Source organism: Montipora capricornis, chromosome 3 (genome assembly GCF_036669925.1).
Source record: "Montipora capricornis isolate CH-2021 chromosome 3, ASM3666992v2, whole genome shotgun sequence".
Classification (NCBI taxonomy): domain Eukaryota; kingdom Metazoa; phylum Cnidaria; class Anthozoa; order Scleractinia; family Acroporidae; genus Montipora; species Montipora capricornis.
Window position 1 is genome coordinate 2,957,378 of NC_090885.1, and position 17,923 is coordinate 2,975,300.

At 39.9% G+C, this 17,923-nt stretch overlaps 1 protein-coding gene and 1 non-coding gene across 3 annotated transcripts in view; both read left to right on the forward strand.

The window, feature by feature from the left end:
* The first annotated feature begins 484 nt into the window (after window positions 1-484).
* LOC138041911 (uncharacterized) overlaps window positions 485-17,923 on the forward strand; it is an 18,443-nt gene continuing 1,004 nt past the window's right edge. Inside the window, exons 1-8 of one of the 2 annotated variants that reach the window (XM_068887601.1) lie at window positions 485-1,701; window positions 8,681-8,842; window positions 10,118-10,295; window positions 11,403-11,484; window positions 11,574-11,739; window positions 12,064-12,202; window positions 12,577-12,748; window positions 15,188-16,314. In XM_068887601.1, coding sequence (XP_068743702.1) covers window positions 661-1,701; window positions 8,681-8,842; window positions 10,118-10,295; window positions 11,403-11,484; window positions 11,574-11,739; window positions 12,064-12,202; window positions 12,577-12,748; window positions 15,188-16,314 — 3,067 coding nt within the window. In that variant the 5' untranslated portion in view covers window positions 485-660. Of the gene's footprint in view, window positions 1,702-6,956; window positions 8,033-8,680; window positions 8,843-10,117; window positions 10,296-11,402; window positions 11,485-11,573; window positions 11,740-12,063; window positions 12,203-12,576; window positions 12,749-15,187; window positions 16,315-17,923 lie in introns of those variants that run through there. The other variant, XM_068887602.1, reaches the window with a different exon arrangement.
* Trnah-gug (transfer RNA histidin (anticodon GUG)) lies at window positions 17,387-17,458 on the forward strand. Its single transcript has one exon. It is a non-coding gene; the product is annotated as a tRNA-His (tRNA).

Sequence of the window (17,923 nt, forward strand, 5' to 3'; positions counted from 1 at the left end):
TCATAAAAGTCGTCTTTTTTTCCAAGTGATTTTTCGAAGTTTCTGTGAAGCGTCTTAGAAGATTTGCGATCATTGACCAATCCTTTTTTGTGCGCGCGATGTATTAAATTTAACTTTAGTTGCCAAAGCTTGACTATGAAGGAACTAAAATATTGATTTTAAATAGAAAAAAAATTGAGTCTAAATGATTTTCCTTTCTCAAAGTCTTTAAAATTCAGTAACTCCTAGCACCGAGAAACAGCTGTTTTTTCTTTAAGTTAAATGTATTGAGAACTCGCCACAATCCCTTCTATAAAAGTTCTCTTCTGTTCTTTTGAAGTCCGCCAACTTCCTTGTTGCCTATTTGTCGTTTGGTATGTACGAATACCTATATTTCAAGTAATTGTTTTGTGGTAAGTTTTATAAAAACGTAACGCATTTTTATCTCTTTCAGTGAGTGACAGAAAAAGAGAAATTGACATCTCTTATACCTGAATTAATTTGCACCTAATCTACATTTCCACTGATGATCTCGACAGGTGATTACTTTTTAGAGCGGATTTTAGGGTCAGATACCAGACCAACTAGTATTATTTCTTTGAAGCTGAAAAGTGAATACTTAAGTGTGTTTCCCAAGAGGCCGTCGACAATAATCTTGCTAATACATCAAACTTTGCTGTCATGTCTAAAGCAAGCTATCTAATAATGGCCATTTTTTTTGGTTGTTTGGCTGCGGTTGTGTTCATTGAGCGTGATAGAGTTGATTTCCATTTGTTCAGGTCTGTTTTGCGTCAAAGAGAAACACGAAATCAAGCGGCGAAAAGCTCCTATCCCGAAAACATTGCCGGTAGTGAAGAGATTAATGATCACCGATCTAAGTTGAAGACAAATCGACACGGAGAATCCCAGTCATCGAATGACGAGGTGAAATCGACATCAAAATTAATACGACAGAGCCCGAAGGATGGCGATCGCCACGTTAAGCAAGATAACTCGGCAACTTCGACAAAAGAACAGCATATTAGAAAAGGCGCTTCAGTTGAAGAAAAGAAAGGGGATGATGAGCGCACCGCTAACAGAATGCATGGTCATATGAAACAACTGGGTAAACATGGGTCTATTATTTCTGAAGGAAAAATTGAAGAACTCTACTATGTTCCCAACGGTAAGGACTTCTATCAACACTTTTTGAGAAAAAGGCAACCTTTGATAATGAGAAGTGCCATTATAAACTGGCCAGCTGTGAAATATTGGGCGAACGAAAGCTACCTCGAGGAAAAATATGGTCATGTCATTTTTGATGTTCAACTTACCAAAAAGTACGAAGGGGAATTTCCGGCCAAGAAAACAATGAATCTGACGGAGTTTCTGGATATTTACAAAAGCAAGCAGGTCTATTTGGACTGTCCCTTTCCCCACAGTGATATGATTCAGGATATTTTCATACCATATTGCTTGCAATGCGAGGAAATAATGAAAACCATAGCGAGTACACATTTGCTTTTTAGCAGCGGAAATACCAGCTCTAGTTGTCATATGGATGGTTATGAAAATCTTCTTAGTGTCATCTCGGGAACAAAAGAAATTTTAGTGGCAGATCCGAACTATGTCGAGTACTTTTACCCTCGGAATCACACAACCGTCAACATTGAATCCCCCATAGATCCTGAAGCTGTGGATTTGCAGAAATTTCCCAAACTTGCAGAAATTCCTTTCCATAAGGTAGGTCGATCACGATTTCTTACAAATTTTACTAAAACCAAGGCAATCAATTTACCGTCATTTGTTCAATTTTTTCCTCAAAATTTTGACTTCCTTCATTACCAAGGTTTCCCTGCTAGCAGGAGGTTTCTTTTCTTTTTTGCATTTGCTGGGCTGACGAGTGCGAGAAAAGCGCCCTATGCCATGGATCGAAACTCACTATGATCCAACCGCCGTTTATGACCTTGGACGGCTCTCTTTAAACCGCATGCCCCATGATATGTTTACTGACCGTGACTTGAGCCCACTGTGTACCGCGCATTGCTTTACAGTAATTCCGCTGTTGTTAAGTGAATCTACGCAACATGAAGTATCACGTGAGGATTCGGTCGCAAAGTAAACGTCGCGCATGCTCAACACGTCGAGTTTCGACCCATGGCAGAGGTCTCTCATCCTGTATGTAAAAGAAAAGAGAGCTCTGCTAGCAGGGAGGGAATACCGAGGTTTACCCCTAAAAATAAGAAAACTAGAAAAAAGAAGAGGGAGAGAAAAGAAAAAAAATCAAGCGAAAATATTAATATTGATGCACCTTATTGGCCAAATGCAGAAATGGCCACCAACAAATTATCCTTTTGTCTTTGTGTTAATTAGACTAACTGGCTCCGTTTTACAGTCCAAATTCTTTCAATTTTACACATGATAACGAGGCTAGTTAGGCTAGTTAACACAGAGACAAAAGGATAACTTGTTGGCGGCCATTTTTGCATTCGATCAATGGCTAAACAACTTTCAGCTGCCTGTTTTAAAAGTGTTCCCGAGGACGTTAACACCTGCAGTCCAGGGCAACCTATTAATAATGAATTCAAGTATTGGAATCATGTTACACGGATAATGGGCGCTAATAGACCACTTTCGATATATTAAAATTCAGCTTGGCAGCGAGGCCTAGAGGACACAAACAAAGGAAACTTAATGAACATGTTTATTCATTTCTTTTGTTTGTGTCCTCTAAGCCTCACTATCAAGCTGAATTTTAATATATTGAAAGTGGTCTATCGTCGCACTATAACTGTCAGAATTAAAAACCTCGTTCAGGCCTCCTACGGATCATGTCTACTGATGTAAAAATTCCGAAAAAATAATTGTTCAGTGGTGGCAATGATTATGCAAGGCAAATTTAAACTGGAGACTAGTGACTCCATTCTAAATCGCCGCCTCCTGAGGGACTGGTTCAAGGTATGTACGGTAGAGAAAGTACAGTCCAGGCCCCATGGTTCGAAAGGTTCATAACGTTATCCACTGGATAAATCACTATCCATTGGATAGTGCGATTGGTTTCGCGATGACTTATCCAGTGGATAGCGCTATCCACCCCTCGAACACTTTGGAAAGGTGATTTTTGGGCCAAACCATGAATAAACGATTTCAAGTGGCATGAACGAAATGATTTGGCATTTAAATTGGACTTAATCCGAAATGGTGACGACTGCTGTCATGAAATTCCTGATCAGTACATTCATGGAAGAACTCCCAAGCTGACTGATTAAATGGATGTTTCCTTAAAAACTGGAGAGTTCGGGGATTATAGTTGCAGCCACCTCAAATGTCTGCAAGATTTTATTGGGACGCAGACTTTTAATGGTTTTTAGGCACAACAACCGCTCAAAGGGCTGCGGCCTTTATAATAATTTTCGATCAAAGGTTTTATTTAGGGGAGAGAGGAGGATGGACAAAGTTAAGACCCCATTAATCCCGGATTCTCGTTAGTGATGGTCTGTTCCATGGACCAGTCAGCCGCTTGAGATCATTGTGCCTTTGGGAAGTCTCCATAAAGGACACCACAAACTATTATAGTGGCAATGATCAATTGCACAGGTGTCTAGAAAGCGGGTGGACCAAACATCATTGCAGGAGAGACGGGATTCTTCGCTCAAACAAGAAAACGAGTTGCTCAGTTGCCACAATACAATTAAGTAGTTTTCCTTCCCCCATTCTCAGTCGCGCGTAATCGATTAGAACTAATAGATCAAATCGGCTAACTCATTGCTGTACCCAATTCAAACCCTTTGTTGAATAAAACGTTTTTTTCCAGGTATTTCCATATCATTTAAAATGTGAATGCTGCATTATACAATGCAATAATACTGAATACAATCCACAAAGAATCTTAACCCCGAGAGATTTGAATTGAGTACAACATTGAGTTAGGCGATTTAGTCTATTGTCTATTGTTAAACGATGAAGGCATGAGTATCAGCAACAAACGCGAACTCAGTAGAGTCTTGATCATTTGTACTTCTTGTTAGAACGAAAGACCGTTACTGACGAGTCAGAGTGTCTGCGTAATTTGTTGTAGGTCAAATCCGTTCTCAGGTTAAATCCGTTTTCACCTAGGTTAATGGTTGATCCTCCTTTTACCTACGCTGAATATGCACTCTATCTGTTTAAATAAGCTATCAACCCCCCAAAAAGGGTTTGAAAACTCCTATACCCTCCCTCCAGTTCTGACTTTCGCATCTCAACACATCTTTTTAATGTTTCACATTATCGGTTTATGTATTCATACACTTAGTATCCATTCATCCTCAATATTACGACATAGTTAGGGAACAAAGCTGCATCCTCAGTATTGATGAGCAGTCTTGTCCACAGAGTCCGCTTTTCTTTTGGTCAGCATAAGGGAACACGGACTCTGACCACTTCCAAGGCAGGAAGTCCGCAAATCACAGACTTTCGGCACGTCTACGCACGCTCAGAAATTTGAAACAGTTACCTGTCAGCGGTTACCAAATTAGAACCCCACAGAGACAGCGCGTTTTTCGGAAACAGCGAGAGGTTTGCAAGATGGTTTGCCAGAGGTTGCCAGAGGTTTGCCCGAGGTCGTTATTCGTGGTGCTGACCGAAAGAATTGCGGCCTCTGAGGACGAGAATGTGGTTGTCAAGAGGTTGTCAATGATTACAAAAATGGACGTTCACTGCGACTGCGCATAAGTTGGAAATGGCCAGAGTCCGTGTTGTTGGTGCTGACCAAAAGAAAAGGGGACTCTGGGGACGAGATTGATTGATGAGGAAAAGTTTTTTCTAGTCATTCAATCAACTGCTTATCCATAACACTTGTCTGAACAACGAAAAGCTGGTTTGGGCAACATAGAGCGGTTTTCAATTGAGTGGCGAAAGTAATTAGCGAATTGCTTTGGTTTTGCATTACTTCACTCAGTGATTGGTTCAAAGTTGTCGCGCTACTTTTTCAATTAGAAAAGAAACCAAAACCAATCGTAACTCGCGCGCGCACATTTTCAAGCGCTTTGTGTCGGCTACGTGTGATTGGTTTACTGGATTGTCTCCGTCCTTTTTGATTGGCCAAAGTAATTACTTTGTTTTTTGTTTTACGACACTCAATTGAAACTTGCTCTATGATGATGTGCGATTCAAGGAAACATTCCGAGTGTCTACAGACTGGGCAAATGGGGAAAGATATCTACTTGGGTAGTCCAGACTTCTGGCAATTTCCTTTTCTTTTAACTTCTCGTTATTTTGTATTTCAGTAATAAATTAAATATTTCATTTTAATTTCTGTAACCGTGTAAATAGGCCAAGAAGTAAAATAAAGTTATTATTGTTATTGTTGCTTTTATTGGTGGATCTCGTTTACACAGTTGCCTAATTAATTATTTGGCCCTTGAGTGAAAACGGCGCATATCATTACAAATGATGGATGCGATTGTAAAGAGTCTTTTGGAATCCTCGGTTCAAGATTATTTTCCCCTATCTGAGCAGGCAATTACAGAGAAAATGTTACCGATATGGAAGAGAGATGGTAATTTCCATGTTGCTTGGGAGCAGACGATTGATGCCATCTTGATGTCATCATCTACCCATAAAGTGCTCGGCAGGAGGTCAAGAAGCCAGTAAAGAGTTCCACAATTTTAAAAACTTTTTTTCTATAGTGCTCATGGTATATGTTGATTGTTGATGCAAAAAATCGTTTTATTTGGGCCAGTGTTGGTTTCCCTGGTAACCAATTAATTTCATGTGCTCTTTGTGGTTTGCGGGAAAGCGCGGGTCCAAGATCGTAATTTACTAACAAGAGAAAATAAATGTTACTCTTGATTTATAATGAATGGGTAATATATGCAATCCATTCGATGCGTCGCTACAGCGACGTGTCAGACGTTATATCCGTCCTCGTTGGACGAATACAACGTCTTGGACGAATAAATTTCACGAATAAAATTGGTTTTAGACGTCGCCGGACCGACATATACAATTAACTTGCATCGTCTGACATTTGCGACGATTATTGTACCGAAGACGCCTGGGACATTAAAGATATGTGATATTGACCTTTCCGAAATTCAGCAGGGAGCTGGGGCGAGTTTCAAGTTTTAACTAATCGATAAACTGACACTTCCACATGAAAGATCATGTTGAGATTGGTCATTTGGCCAAAAATGGTGCTTTTAGGGTGAACAGAGACCAAGTTATGGACTCTGAAACATGGTTCAAAATCCATACAGGCGTCTCTAATTTTGATACAGCATCCCCAAAACCATATAAACTCTTAAAATTTTTATGATTTCCGTGATACTCTTTGAAATGGGCAAACATAGCGATTTTCATCGCAGCTCCTTTCAAATTGTAGGTACATGACGTGATTTTACAGTTGTCACTAAACTGATAAAAAATTTAGAGTTTATATGGTTTTGGGGGACGCTTTGTAAAAATTAGAGACGTTTGTATGGATTTTGAACCATGTTTTAAAGGGGCTAGGTCACGCTGTTTTAGGTAATTTTGTTTAAAATTGTTAGCTATGAGCTCTAAACGTCAAATTTGCAGAGCAAGAGTCTTTCATTTGCAAAATCACGGCCACATAACAATTGAGGATGATTTTCCAGCTGTTTAAATGACATTTTGATATAAACTGATATAAATTTGAAAAAAGGTGGGCCGACGTTTTTCAAATTTACCCAAATGCAATCCACTTCAATCCTCCCCAGTTTTGTCCATCTTTGTCCCTTCTTAGCTTTCCTGTGTTTCGTTTGAGTTCTTCTATAGTTTTGAGCCGTTATTTTGTTATTTCAGTGAATTCTATGACCATTTGATCAATGCTGAAATTGCCTAAAATTGTGTGACCTAGCCCCTTTAAGGTCCATAACTTGGTCTCTGTTCACCCTAAAAGTACCATACTTGGCCAAATGACCAATCTCAACATGATCTTTCATGTGGTAGTGTCAGTTTATCGATTAGTTAAAACTTGAAACTCGCCCCAGTTCCCTGCTGAATTTGGGAAAGGCCAATTGACATCCAGTAATGGATGACTATAAATCGAAAATACCTCAGAACTTCCAAGGAAACATGAGGAGCAACGACTAGCAACGATTGTTCCGTTTAAGAACCGGTTGTGTAATCGAACACGTTTGAGTGATAGTGAACAATGAACAATGCAAAATCTCGGCACGGACATTCAGTCACGTTAAATCGAAGCAGTCGTATAAAAGGGACGTAAGGTTTGCAAGTGCGGTTTTGGGCCTCATCGAAAAAAGTTATGTCGAGGAAACTTTTCTCATGTGGCCCCCTTACGGCTGTCACACTTTTATTATCAGCTGTCATCACTCACCATCATATCGTTGTTCCTGAAACTAAAACTGGGCAGACGATCCCGTCATCACATGAATCATCTGGAAATGGAATTGTTACTGACACTACTGATCACCTTCGTGGTCATTTAAGGAAGCTTGGCGAGCAAAGCCCAGTTATTCTTGGTGGAGTAGAAGATATTGATTACGTCCCAAACGGACTTGATTTTTATATTCATTTCTTAAGAAAAAGTCAGCCTCTTGTCATGAGAGGTGCTGCCAACGACTGGTCTGCTCTTAAATTTTGGATAAATGAGACTTACATGAGAGAAAAATATGGTCATATCGCATTTGACGTGGAATTTACCAAACATTACGAGAGAATACACCCCATGAAGAAAACTATGAACTTGAATGAATACCTTGATATATACAAAACTCAACAAGTTTATCTGGACTGCCCTTTTCCTCATAGTGATTTAACAAGTGACATTATGGTTCCATATTGCCTTCAGTGTGAAGAAGTTATGTCAACCATAACAAGTGTCCACTTGTTGTACAGCAGTGGTAACACAAGCTCAAGTCTTCATAATGATGGATATCAGAACCTGCTTGCCATTATTTCAGGATTTAAAGAAGTTCTTCTTGCCAGTAGTGATAAGGCAGAATATTTATATGCAAATAATTACACAACGGTTCCTGGTTTGTCACCAGTCAATCCAGAATCAGTAGATCTCAAAACATTTCCAAATGTGTCAAAAGTGTCATTTTACAAGGTATCTGAGAGATGTGCAGACATCTTTCAATCAGTATGCAAATTGTTTACTTTAGTTTACATGAAAGACTCAGATGAACAGTCCTTCGCCTGTGCCATCTCCTGCTTTGCTAACATGCAAAATTTTAATCGAAATCTTTGACTTTATAGCGATTCACCAGGCCACAGTTGTAGGGCACAAAATGATATCCTCTATGCTGTTGCCATGGCAACTGCTGCTGGGTTTATTTAATGCAGGGTTGATTTTGTCGTTTATTGTTGTAATAAGACATTGACTATTGGTGAGCTTATGCAGAGAATGTGAATCATTATGGGTAGCACATGCGTTTCAAGTTTGACCGTGTGCCTGTACTTAGTGTGTTCAAATTTGAACAACATCCATACAACATTTTCGGAGATATTCTCAATTTTGTGATTTATTACAGCCATTTGTAATGATTGTGAAGTCACCAATTTTTGAACAAAAACTTGAATATCTCTGAAACAAAAGAAAGTATTCTAAAACAGAAGACACCATTTTTCATCATAATTTTTGAAAGGTCTTTAAAAAATTATAAGCAAAAGATACTTATTTACTTCATAAGCACTGTAAGCTCCTTTTGTCATTAATTGACAACTGCCATGTCTTGTTATATCATTCTCTTCTCAGGTTGTATTGAATGCAGGAGACATATTGTATATACCACAGCATTGGTGGCATCATGTAAGGTCATATGATTGCCCAAACATTGCAATTTCACTGTGGTTTCATCCATTTGCTGAGAAAGAAGACAGTGAGGAACAGCTTGATATGGAAGATGAAACTGAGGACGTAAGTTCAAATTTCAGGTTGTTTGGAAAACTAAGCAACTGACATTGAATTATAGAAGCAAATTTTCACTCTAATTCCCCACACCATTCACAGCAGTTTATTTCCAGGATATTTGATACATAACAGTGCTGGAAATAATTTTTCTTTATTCACAGGACATATGTCCTTTCAAATCTTCCTTTTAGTCGGAAATACAAATTGGACTGGACATAATTTATTGACTGACAATACCTTGAAGCCGATAACTCAAGATGTGCTGGTGAGATGTTCGGTCATCGTGTCCGATCATAAGGTAAAATTAGCCAGACATTTTCAAAATTTGGTTGGACAATGTCTGATAACGACTATTATTTCCAGCACTGCATAATGAGATTTAGCATCAAGAAAATAATTTCTTGTGTGGATGATGGAAAGGTTTACATTGAAATCAGCCAGCTCATCCCTGACACCCTCTACAGTTAAACAGTCCACTCCTATTAAGTAAGTGTTCTACTTACATTTGGACAATGTGGTACTTTCCATTCAACATTAATATCACAGATTGAAATTTTGGAATTCCATGTGCTAATGCAATGGTACTTTCCAGTTGCTCAAACCCAACCCAAGCTAGAAGGAGTCCACAATGTTTTCCACCAGTAAGAGCAATGTTATTAGCATGAGATGGGCCAGAAGGAACATTTAAGTCTGATTCAGTCAAAAAGCATCATGATGTTCACATTCCTGCCATGAGGAAAAGAAACAAACATTTCCGTTGGGTTCCATCTGAAGTTTCCTAAGCATTGTCAGAGGTATAAATTGGGCAAGGTTCTCTGAATTGTTCCCAACAGTCTTCCAACAGGATGAAAATACAGTGCAGCAATATTTTTCTTCTACCGCCCTTTTACTTTCCGTGTTTATTTTGTAGTTAATCGTGGTTTGTAGCTGAGATTTTGTCACTTGCATCTTTATATCACGGAGAACGATCTTAAGTTTCTTGATCCAACTTTTTAATCTCTTTTTGATTTAAAATCAGCCCTGAGTGAACCCTCTCCTGCTTACTATTCACTTCAGTTTGTGAGAAAAAAATTCTTTAATATGAACCCTGTTTCCTCCCAGTTTTGTCTCCATCTTATGAACTTTTTGCTTGATTCATTTGTCATGATTGTAGTGTGGCAAAATGAAGTAAAAATCTCATGATTTTTATCTCTGTCTACAATCACAGCTGTATTTATAGTACCATGAATCTCATCAAATAACATGATTTTTTAACAATTCTTTGCACTTTTTTGTTGTCAGACAAGCCTATTTGAAGATGTGGTGTACAGCACGAAAGTTTTTCGCAAAATTGTTGAGACTTATCCAGAAACAATCAAGTGCCAGTCACAGAACAAACTAATCACAGAAGCCTTTCATCCAGACGACTTGGGAACACCTGAGGAGGACATGTTTGTTACTCTCTCTAGTGGATATAAGAGTAAGATTAAGGAAGATGCTTATTGAGCTGGAGTTCAGTTTAGTTCTTGTAGTTTTTGTGCCTGGTTTATTGTGTCAAAACTGATGTCGACAGTTACTGATATTTGTAGAGCATACTATTAAATGTATCTTACCGGTATTAGATGTTTTGATGTGTTGTATCACTAAGTATTGTTTTTTCCGAGTTTTGCTGTATTTTGATGAGCCCGCTAGGGTGAGCCAAAATGCAAGCAACAAGTAGAAGTACTCATCAATACTGCACACCAAAACATGCCATTTATAAGCTATTTATTATCCAACTTTTTTGCACTAAATTTCTTAGCAAATGAATTGTAAACAACGGAGAACGTGTGACTGATCGCGGGGCAATATCAGCATCTAAACTAGTCAAACCGGTTCTCTACTGTACAATAACCAAGTGTACAATAACTAACTGTACAATTTCGCGGAATATCTGTACAAATAACAAACACAGTTGGATAATAAATAGCTCATATACCATGATGTCTACATGCCAATCAAAACTCTATAATTGCATTACCCAATGTTCTAGTTTTTAACAGTACTTATTACTTAGCCAAATGAAACAATGTTGGTTTCTGGTGAAAGAGAAAAACTTGAGTACCTAGAGAAAAACCTCTCTGAGCTGTAAGGAGAATCTACAAACTCAACCCACATATGATGCTAACTCCAAGAATCAAAACTGAGCCAGTCCATTGGTGGGGCTGGACAATCTGCGAGTCATATTGCAAGCCATGCGAGTCTTGCATTTAAGTCTAAGCACCCATTTCAAATAGCCCTCAACAGTATTTAAGTCTAAGCACCCATTTTAAAACGGTTAGCTTTCAATATCTGTGAGTTGCATGTTGACTCGCATGGCTGGCCATGTTAGCTCGCATAACTCACAGCCATGGCTTGCACATTGTCGTCACTTCACATTGACGAAAGGCGAGTGATCTCGCCACCCCAGCAACCCTGTACCCTAACGCTATTCTTGTTACATATTTTTGGCTGCATGATCCATGATCATAAAATACCCAAGCAGATCTGTGTTCATATTGCTTTAGCTTCTCACTACAAATAATAATTGTTGTTTTTATATTTGCAGTGCCAAAGCTTGGTTTTGGCACAGCTGGTTTGTTTGAAGATACCAAGTCATCTGTTCTGGTGGCTCTCAACGCTGGATACAGGTACAAATTAGACATGGAATGAAAGCTAGTGAGCATTGATTTATTGTCAGAAGGAAAATCTAATTTACCGGTAAAATGATATGTTTCAGGATGATTGATTCTGCTCAAGCTTATAACGAGGAACACCTGGGACTTGCCTTAGAGGAAAGTGGTTTACCAAGAGAAGATATTTTCATTGTTTCCAAAGTTCATCCAAGATTTTTGGGTTATCATGAAACATTGCAGTCAGTTGAGGAGTCCTTAAAGAAATTGAAGGTATAGACACCATGCATTGTATATTGGAGGGGTGTTGATTGGTAAAGAAAAAATGGTGGGGGTGGGTACTGTGGTGAGTAGGTATGGGAGGGGTAAGTGAGCTTGTTAGCAGTAGGTCGTGGTGTAAGTGCAATTTATAACTGTTTTTAATCATTGATGACTGAGGTCCCTCACAAACTCAAAGATCATCCATGGAAACATTTTGCTGTACCACGCAAACTAACTTCAAAGTAATCATGCAATAAGTTGGTTTCGTTTTGCCGTTTTACCCACTTCCACTCCGTCCAAGGCTCGTTTCAAAGCTTTCCACATTATCTGTCCTAGGTCAGCTATGTTGATCTGATGTTAATCCACTCCATGGACTGTGATGAGGGGCCTGGTGCACACTTGGTTTGTCCTAAGGGTGAGCCCAATGGGACATGGGTAGACTCGTGGAAGGCCTTAGAATCTCTTGTGGAAAAAGGCAAGAATTTTATTATTACTATTATTATTACTATTATTATTATTATTGTTTTTGTTATTATTGTTGTTGTTGTTATTATTATTATTATTTTTATTATCTGCTCGCTGTAAGAATCCTGAAAAATCAATAATATACACATTGTGATTTTGCTGTTCCATCTTTCTTACGTTTGCAATGCCATACGATATGTATTTGTTGTTGAATTTTTGGGAAACAGAATCGTGAAAAAGCTGATTGTTCCTTTGGGAGGTGGACACTTTGCGCAATTTCATCGTTGCTGATGTGTGTTTTTGCCGTTTATTTAGATATTAGTAACACTCGCCGAGTGGAAAATTAGAGTTGGAGATGATTTGTTTTTATTTGTCTTCCTGTAGGCAAAATTCGTAGCATCGGTGTCAGCAACTTTGAGGTTGAAGATCTTCAGCGACTTCTTGAAATAGCCCATGTTCATCCTTCCGTCGTTCAGAACTTTTTTGATCCGTTTTCTCAAGACAGTGACACGCGGCAATTTTGCAAGGAAAATAATATACAATACATGGCACACAGGTATGAGTCAATATGCTTGTTTAACAATGCGGGAAAGGACGTAAAATTGACCCTTAATTCAGAGTTTATTAATATAATATATGATATCTTCTGAATTGACGTCTCCCCGTAGGGTGTTTTCAGGGCCAATGGCACAACTGATAGAAGTAAAGAAAACAAATTTTAACAATAATAAAACTTATAGTTTGTCTCACCATGTAGTCATCTGAGTCATGCATTTAAGTAGTAAATCGCGATGTTTCCGGCGACCGCTCACCGTTGGTCTTCTTCAGGCGATAATGCGCTGATCAAATCGAAACTTCAACATCCCCCCCCTCCCGGGCAAACCCCGGGCATTTGACTATCTTCTGTGCCCGGGGAGTGGGGAATTTGACCTTTGCCAACGTTGGGTGGGGAAAATTGAACCGGAAGTGTCAGGTTTCAAATCAAAGCTGTTGCCTAACAGGAGCCCGGTAGTCTGGGGCTCCCAAAGAATAGCTCTGGGCGCCTTAATTTTTCACAGCAACACCTTTCACTTCATATGTTGGGCTCCTAAGTTCTCAGCGTTTAGCTCTGAGGGCCCCTTTAAAATTTTCTTAGGCAGCAGCCTTGCAAATGATTGTTTTTTTCGGGCGCCGAAGTCGCCAAAGCTATAAAATACGTGTTTGGACGAGATGGAAGAGTTTAAAGGAAGAGGTGTAGCATTTGTGAGCGATAGTCTTTATTAAAGACAGGAGGAGCCGACGACGATTTTTCTTTAGTAGGGTATGACAGACAAATCCGACGATAGGGTAGGGCATTTGAACACCATTTTGGCCCGAGAGGGCAGGAATTTGAACGATCCAATCTTCAAAAGTTCAAATGCCCGGGCTTTGCCCGAGTGGGGGGGGTGGGGAATTGTTGAAGTTTCGAGTTGATCGGCGCATAAGGTCAACTGGTTACGCGCTACTTTATGTATCACAGTGATCAGCTGTCATTGGTGAACGAAACGTCGCGATCTACAACCAGATTGATACCCTGGGTTCCAGAGAGTTTTTTCTCTTTAGAGATTTTTGGCAACGCCGCGATGCTAAGCCACGAAGCGTCTCCGTTCGCCATTGGGCTTTTACCGGGTTGACCTCTCCTGTCAAAAGAAAAACAAAACCTCTGGCACCCGGGGTACCAAATAGACTGCATCGTGAGGCAAACGATTATACATTTCATTATATATTTACGACCATGATAACAACTAAGCACCTCTTTTACGAAATGTGAAGAATCCCAATTGGCGGGAGACAGGAAAATGGCCAGTCTACAAGCGCTGCAGAGAAGTTGAACTGTAACTTCAGGCTGAGCTTAACCAAAATTCTAAGAGCATACTAAGAACACACCTAGGCTGCCGGAGTCAGTTAAGGACGTCTTTATTTTGGACATCCTGTTTCCAAATCGTCAGTTTGGCTCTGCTATTGTTTAAAAACAGTTATGAAAGCTTCGTGTCTAAGTGGATTGATTTGCTAACATAACATGTTGAACTTAGGCCTAGGGCAAACGTCGAAACTTAGTCGCGTCGAATAAGTTAAAAATAGGTTCCACAAAGTGTCGACTTCATTTCAACGCGGTATCAAACGTCGAACCTGCGTCGATCCTATTTCACAAGTTGCACTTCATTAGAACAAGGGACCCGTGCTATTCACTCGATGCGTGGGTAGTGCTAGGACTTGATAACGAAATGTCGAAATACAGTGCTCGTCGGGCCTTTCTTTGGTAATTAATTGTGAAAAAAAAAGAAAGAGAGGATTTTGTAATTTGCATGATTTATGCATTGAGTTCAGCGCGTTTTTAGAACGGCGTTTGCGGGAACGCCGATCCACTGTCGCAGTATCCGACATGGTAAATCGAACCTAATATGCACTGTATGCTGGAGTCGAACCAATTAATTTGAGTCGAACTTAATTACGGCAAACGTCGCAACTATTCATGCGCCTATTTCAAAATTAATAGGTTCGACGAATTAAGTTCGACTAAGATTGGACGTTTGCCCCAGGCCTTAGTTGTATGTTAGGGAAATTAAGATCTATCACGGCGACCTCGACGAAAACGTCACCTCAAAATATAACTTTGCTCTAGTAAAAGTCTTTCGCGATTATTCCATCTCGTTCAAGTCGTACGTTGTGGGCGAAGAATCCTAAAAATAAATTGGCACGAGCGGTTTCAGAGTACAAAAAGAGATTCAAAGGTTTACATTTGTATGCTCACTTTGTCGTTGAAACCTCAAATTAGGTGATTTTAGGTCGTTGTTGGGCAGAGTACCGCAAAAATCTGTGCTAAAATGCGTTCTGCACGTGCAGCACGATTATATTTCCTATTTTAACCAATGATATATTTTTCATGGCGCTGTCGTCGCCGTAGCCGTTGTCGTTTCTGAAACTCCCTATTGGTGATCGCAATTAAAGTTATTCTTTTTTTCCCCTACTTTCACAGCACTCTCGGAGATTCTTGGAAGAGAGAAGGTCTTCCCGAAAACCCAGTTTTTTCAGATGAAGGTCTCCGAAAGATTGCGACCAGGTTCGATGCTTCCATCGCACAACTGGTTATAAAATGGTGTTTGGAGCATACTATTTGCGTACCGCGGTCTCGGAACCCGAATCACATTCAAACCAACTTTCACTTATTTCACGTCGTTCTCAATGACCAAGATCGAGAGTATTTTGAGAATCTAGACGGAAAAATAATCGTGCCCGATGATGGACCCCCTTTCGATTCTCGATCAAAGGGGAGAATTCCCGATCAAGACGTGGCGTCTACAGAGGAACCTTATCATGGGAGCGCTAACAGTGACGCAAAAAACATAAACGATAAAGTAGTGTTGATAGAGAAGGTGGATCTTCAAGATCCTACGTTATATCTGAGCTCCGATGATCACTGGATATACGCTTTTGACGCCGCCACCGGAAAGGTGAAATGGAAATATGGGACGGCAGACGAGGGTGGCTCAAAATGTGCCTTCAACTCAGATGGCACCGTTGTGTACTGCGGTACCGACGACAAGTCACTTCGCGCACTCTACGCTGCCAATGGTTCCCTTATTTGGAAGTTCTCAACGGGAGGAGCGATAACGTCTTCCACCCGAGTGGGTCCAGACGGCAGTCTATATTTTGGCTGTTTAGATGGGCATTTCTATTCAGTTAATCCAGACGGATCTTTGAAATGGAAGCAATTCTTGGGTGAAGAGATTTGGTCCTCCCCGGCTCTCCTTTCAAATGGTGAGACGCTCTTCATTGGGTCAATGGCTGAAGACTCAGCAAACGTTTTTGCTCTTAAATCTGAAACCGGCGAAATAATGTGGGAGAGTGGGACAAAAGGATCTGTATTCTCCTCTCCCACTGTTAGTCATGACGACAAGACTGTTTTTTTCTGCTCATTTGACGCCAACTGCTACGCTTTTAGCACTGAGAATGGTAAAGAACTCTGGGTGTTCCAGGCCGATTCTGCATTTCAGTCCTCGCCGGTTGTTAGCAAAGCTGACGGTACCATGTTTGTTGGTTCATCAGAAGGTAACATTTATGCTGTGGACTCCTTCACAGGAAAAGTCAAATGGACAAGGGAAGGTACGGTATGGCAAAAACCAAACTTAGGTGGTTATTAATTTTAAACCGCATGTCCTGCAAAATGGCGAAATAAGCGCAGAAAAAAGGTGGAGGAACATCCAACAAGTTACAAACGTTTGATCTCGGGCTTGATTAACCCTAAATACGAAAACAAGAGATCTAAGGAATACTGCCGAACTGTTTAATATATTGTAGATTGTGACCGTTTTTATACCAGAGAGTAAATTTCGTATGGTAAAATGTCGGACACAATACAAATTTTGTTTAGACATCTTTTGCTTGCCAAAATGCAGAAGCTTCTTTAAAAATGTTTTGTTGATTTCACATTATTTTTGACAAGTCCTTGTAGTTGTCAGAAGTATCACTTGCTTGACAGACGGCTGTCTTTTCACGACAGCCGTTGCCCTTAACATTTCTGAAAGTGGTTTGTTTGCAGACTTCGTTAAGCGACTTAAAAATAATACATGTTTTCATGGGTAAGATTAAATGAAGAGATAGCACGTGTCTATACGATAATTAAAATAATAGAAACAGCACGCCTGTTGTATTTTGGATCTGAATAACCGCAAGCGACTCCTCATTGGCCGAAAGTAATTGCCAACTTACTTAAGCTACCTGGTTTGGTGGGAAGAACCTTAGGCAGCAATGACCAGAACCAGGTTGCTGACCAGCGGTTTTCGTTAAAACAATGGGGTGCTCAGTCTCGCGGGCTCAGAAAATCTGGTTGTGGTCATTGTCATTTTAGGTTTTTCGGTTTGGTGGCTTAAATTTAATGGAAATTCTATTGAAATTTGCCAACTCGCTTAACTTTAAGCGAGTTGGGAAAGGTACTGTTTTCACGGAATTTTTCGGTTGTCACTCGCTAAGAAACGTGAAAAATCGCTCGTGAAACCACGGCCAACGTGAAATGCAGAGTTTACGACATAATTTATGCCGGTAGTTGCGTAACATACGTGGTGGAGTTGAAAAGGATTGTGACGTGACGTGACGCGATGGTACAAGGGCACACTATTGTTTTTTATTCTAAGATCTGTGAAGTTTGGACGCCGCGTCTCGCGTGGTGTAGTGGTTAGCCGCGATCGTCTAGTGGTTAGGACCCTGCGTTGTGGCCGCAGTAACCCAGGTTCGAATCCTGGTCACGGCAAAAATTTGTTTTGTTTTTGTTTGTTTGTTTTTTTTTTTTTTTAATTTCTTGCTCTTTCTTTTTCATTTAAAGTGAATTTTACGTACGCTATTTGACATTATAATCGCATAAAAGCACATTGTCGGTGTGAACTATATTACATGCCTTATCCGACAACGAAGTCTTCGAACAAGCGATCTTTGGAGAAATTAACCTATACTTTCAGGGGTGTCTTTCGTCCAGTCGATGTAACGCGTTCGGTTTAGGGCTTAACGGGAAACGTATGGCTGAAATTTCTGTTTGCCCAAACAAGATGGATCCCGCTTGGTTTAATGTAATGTTCTTGTCTCTTTGCTACAGTTTACAAGTTAAGCAACAACTAAAATTAAAAATATAAATTATTTTCATCTTCTGATGACAAGCAACAGCCAGTCGTTTGCAGTTTCCTGTGACGAAACAAGGGTAGGTTAATCTCTCTGCCCTTTT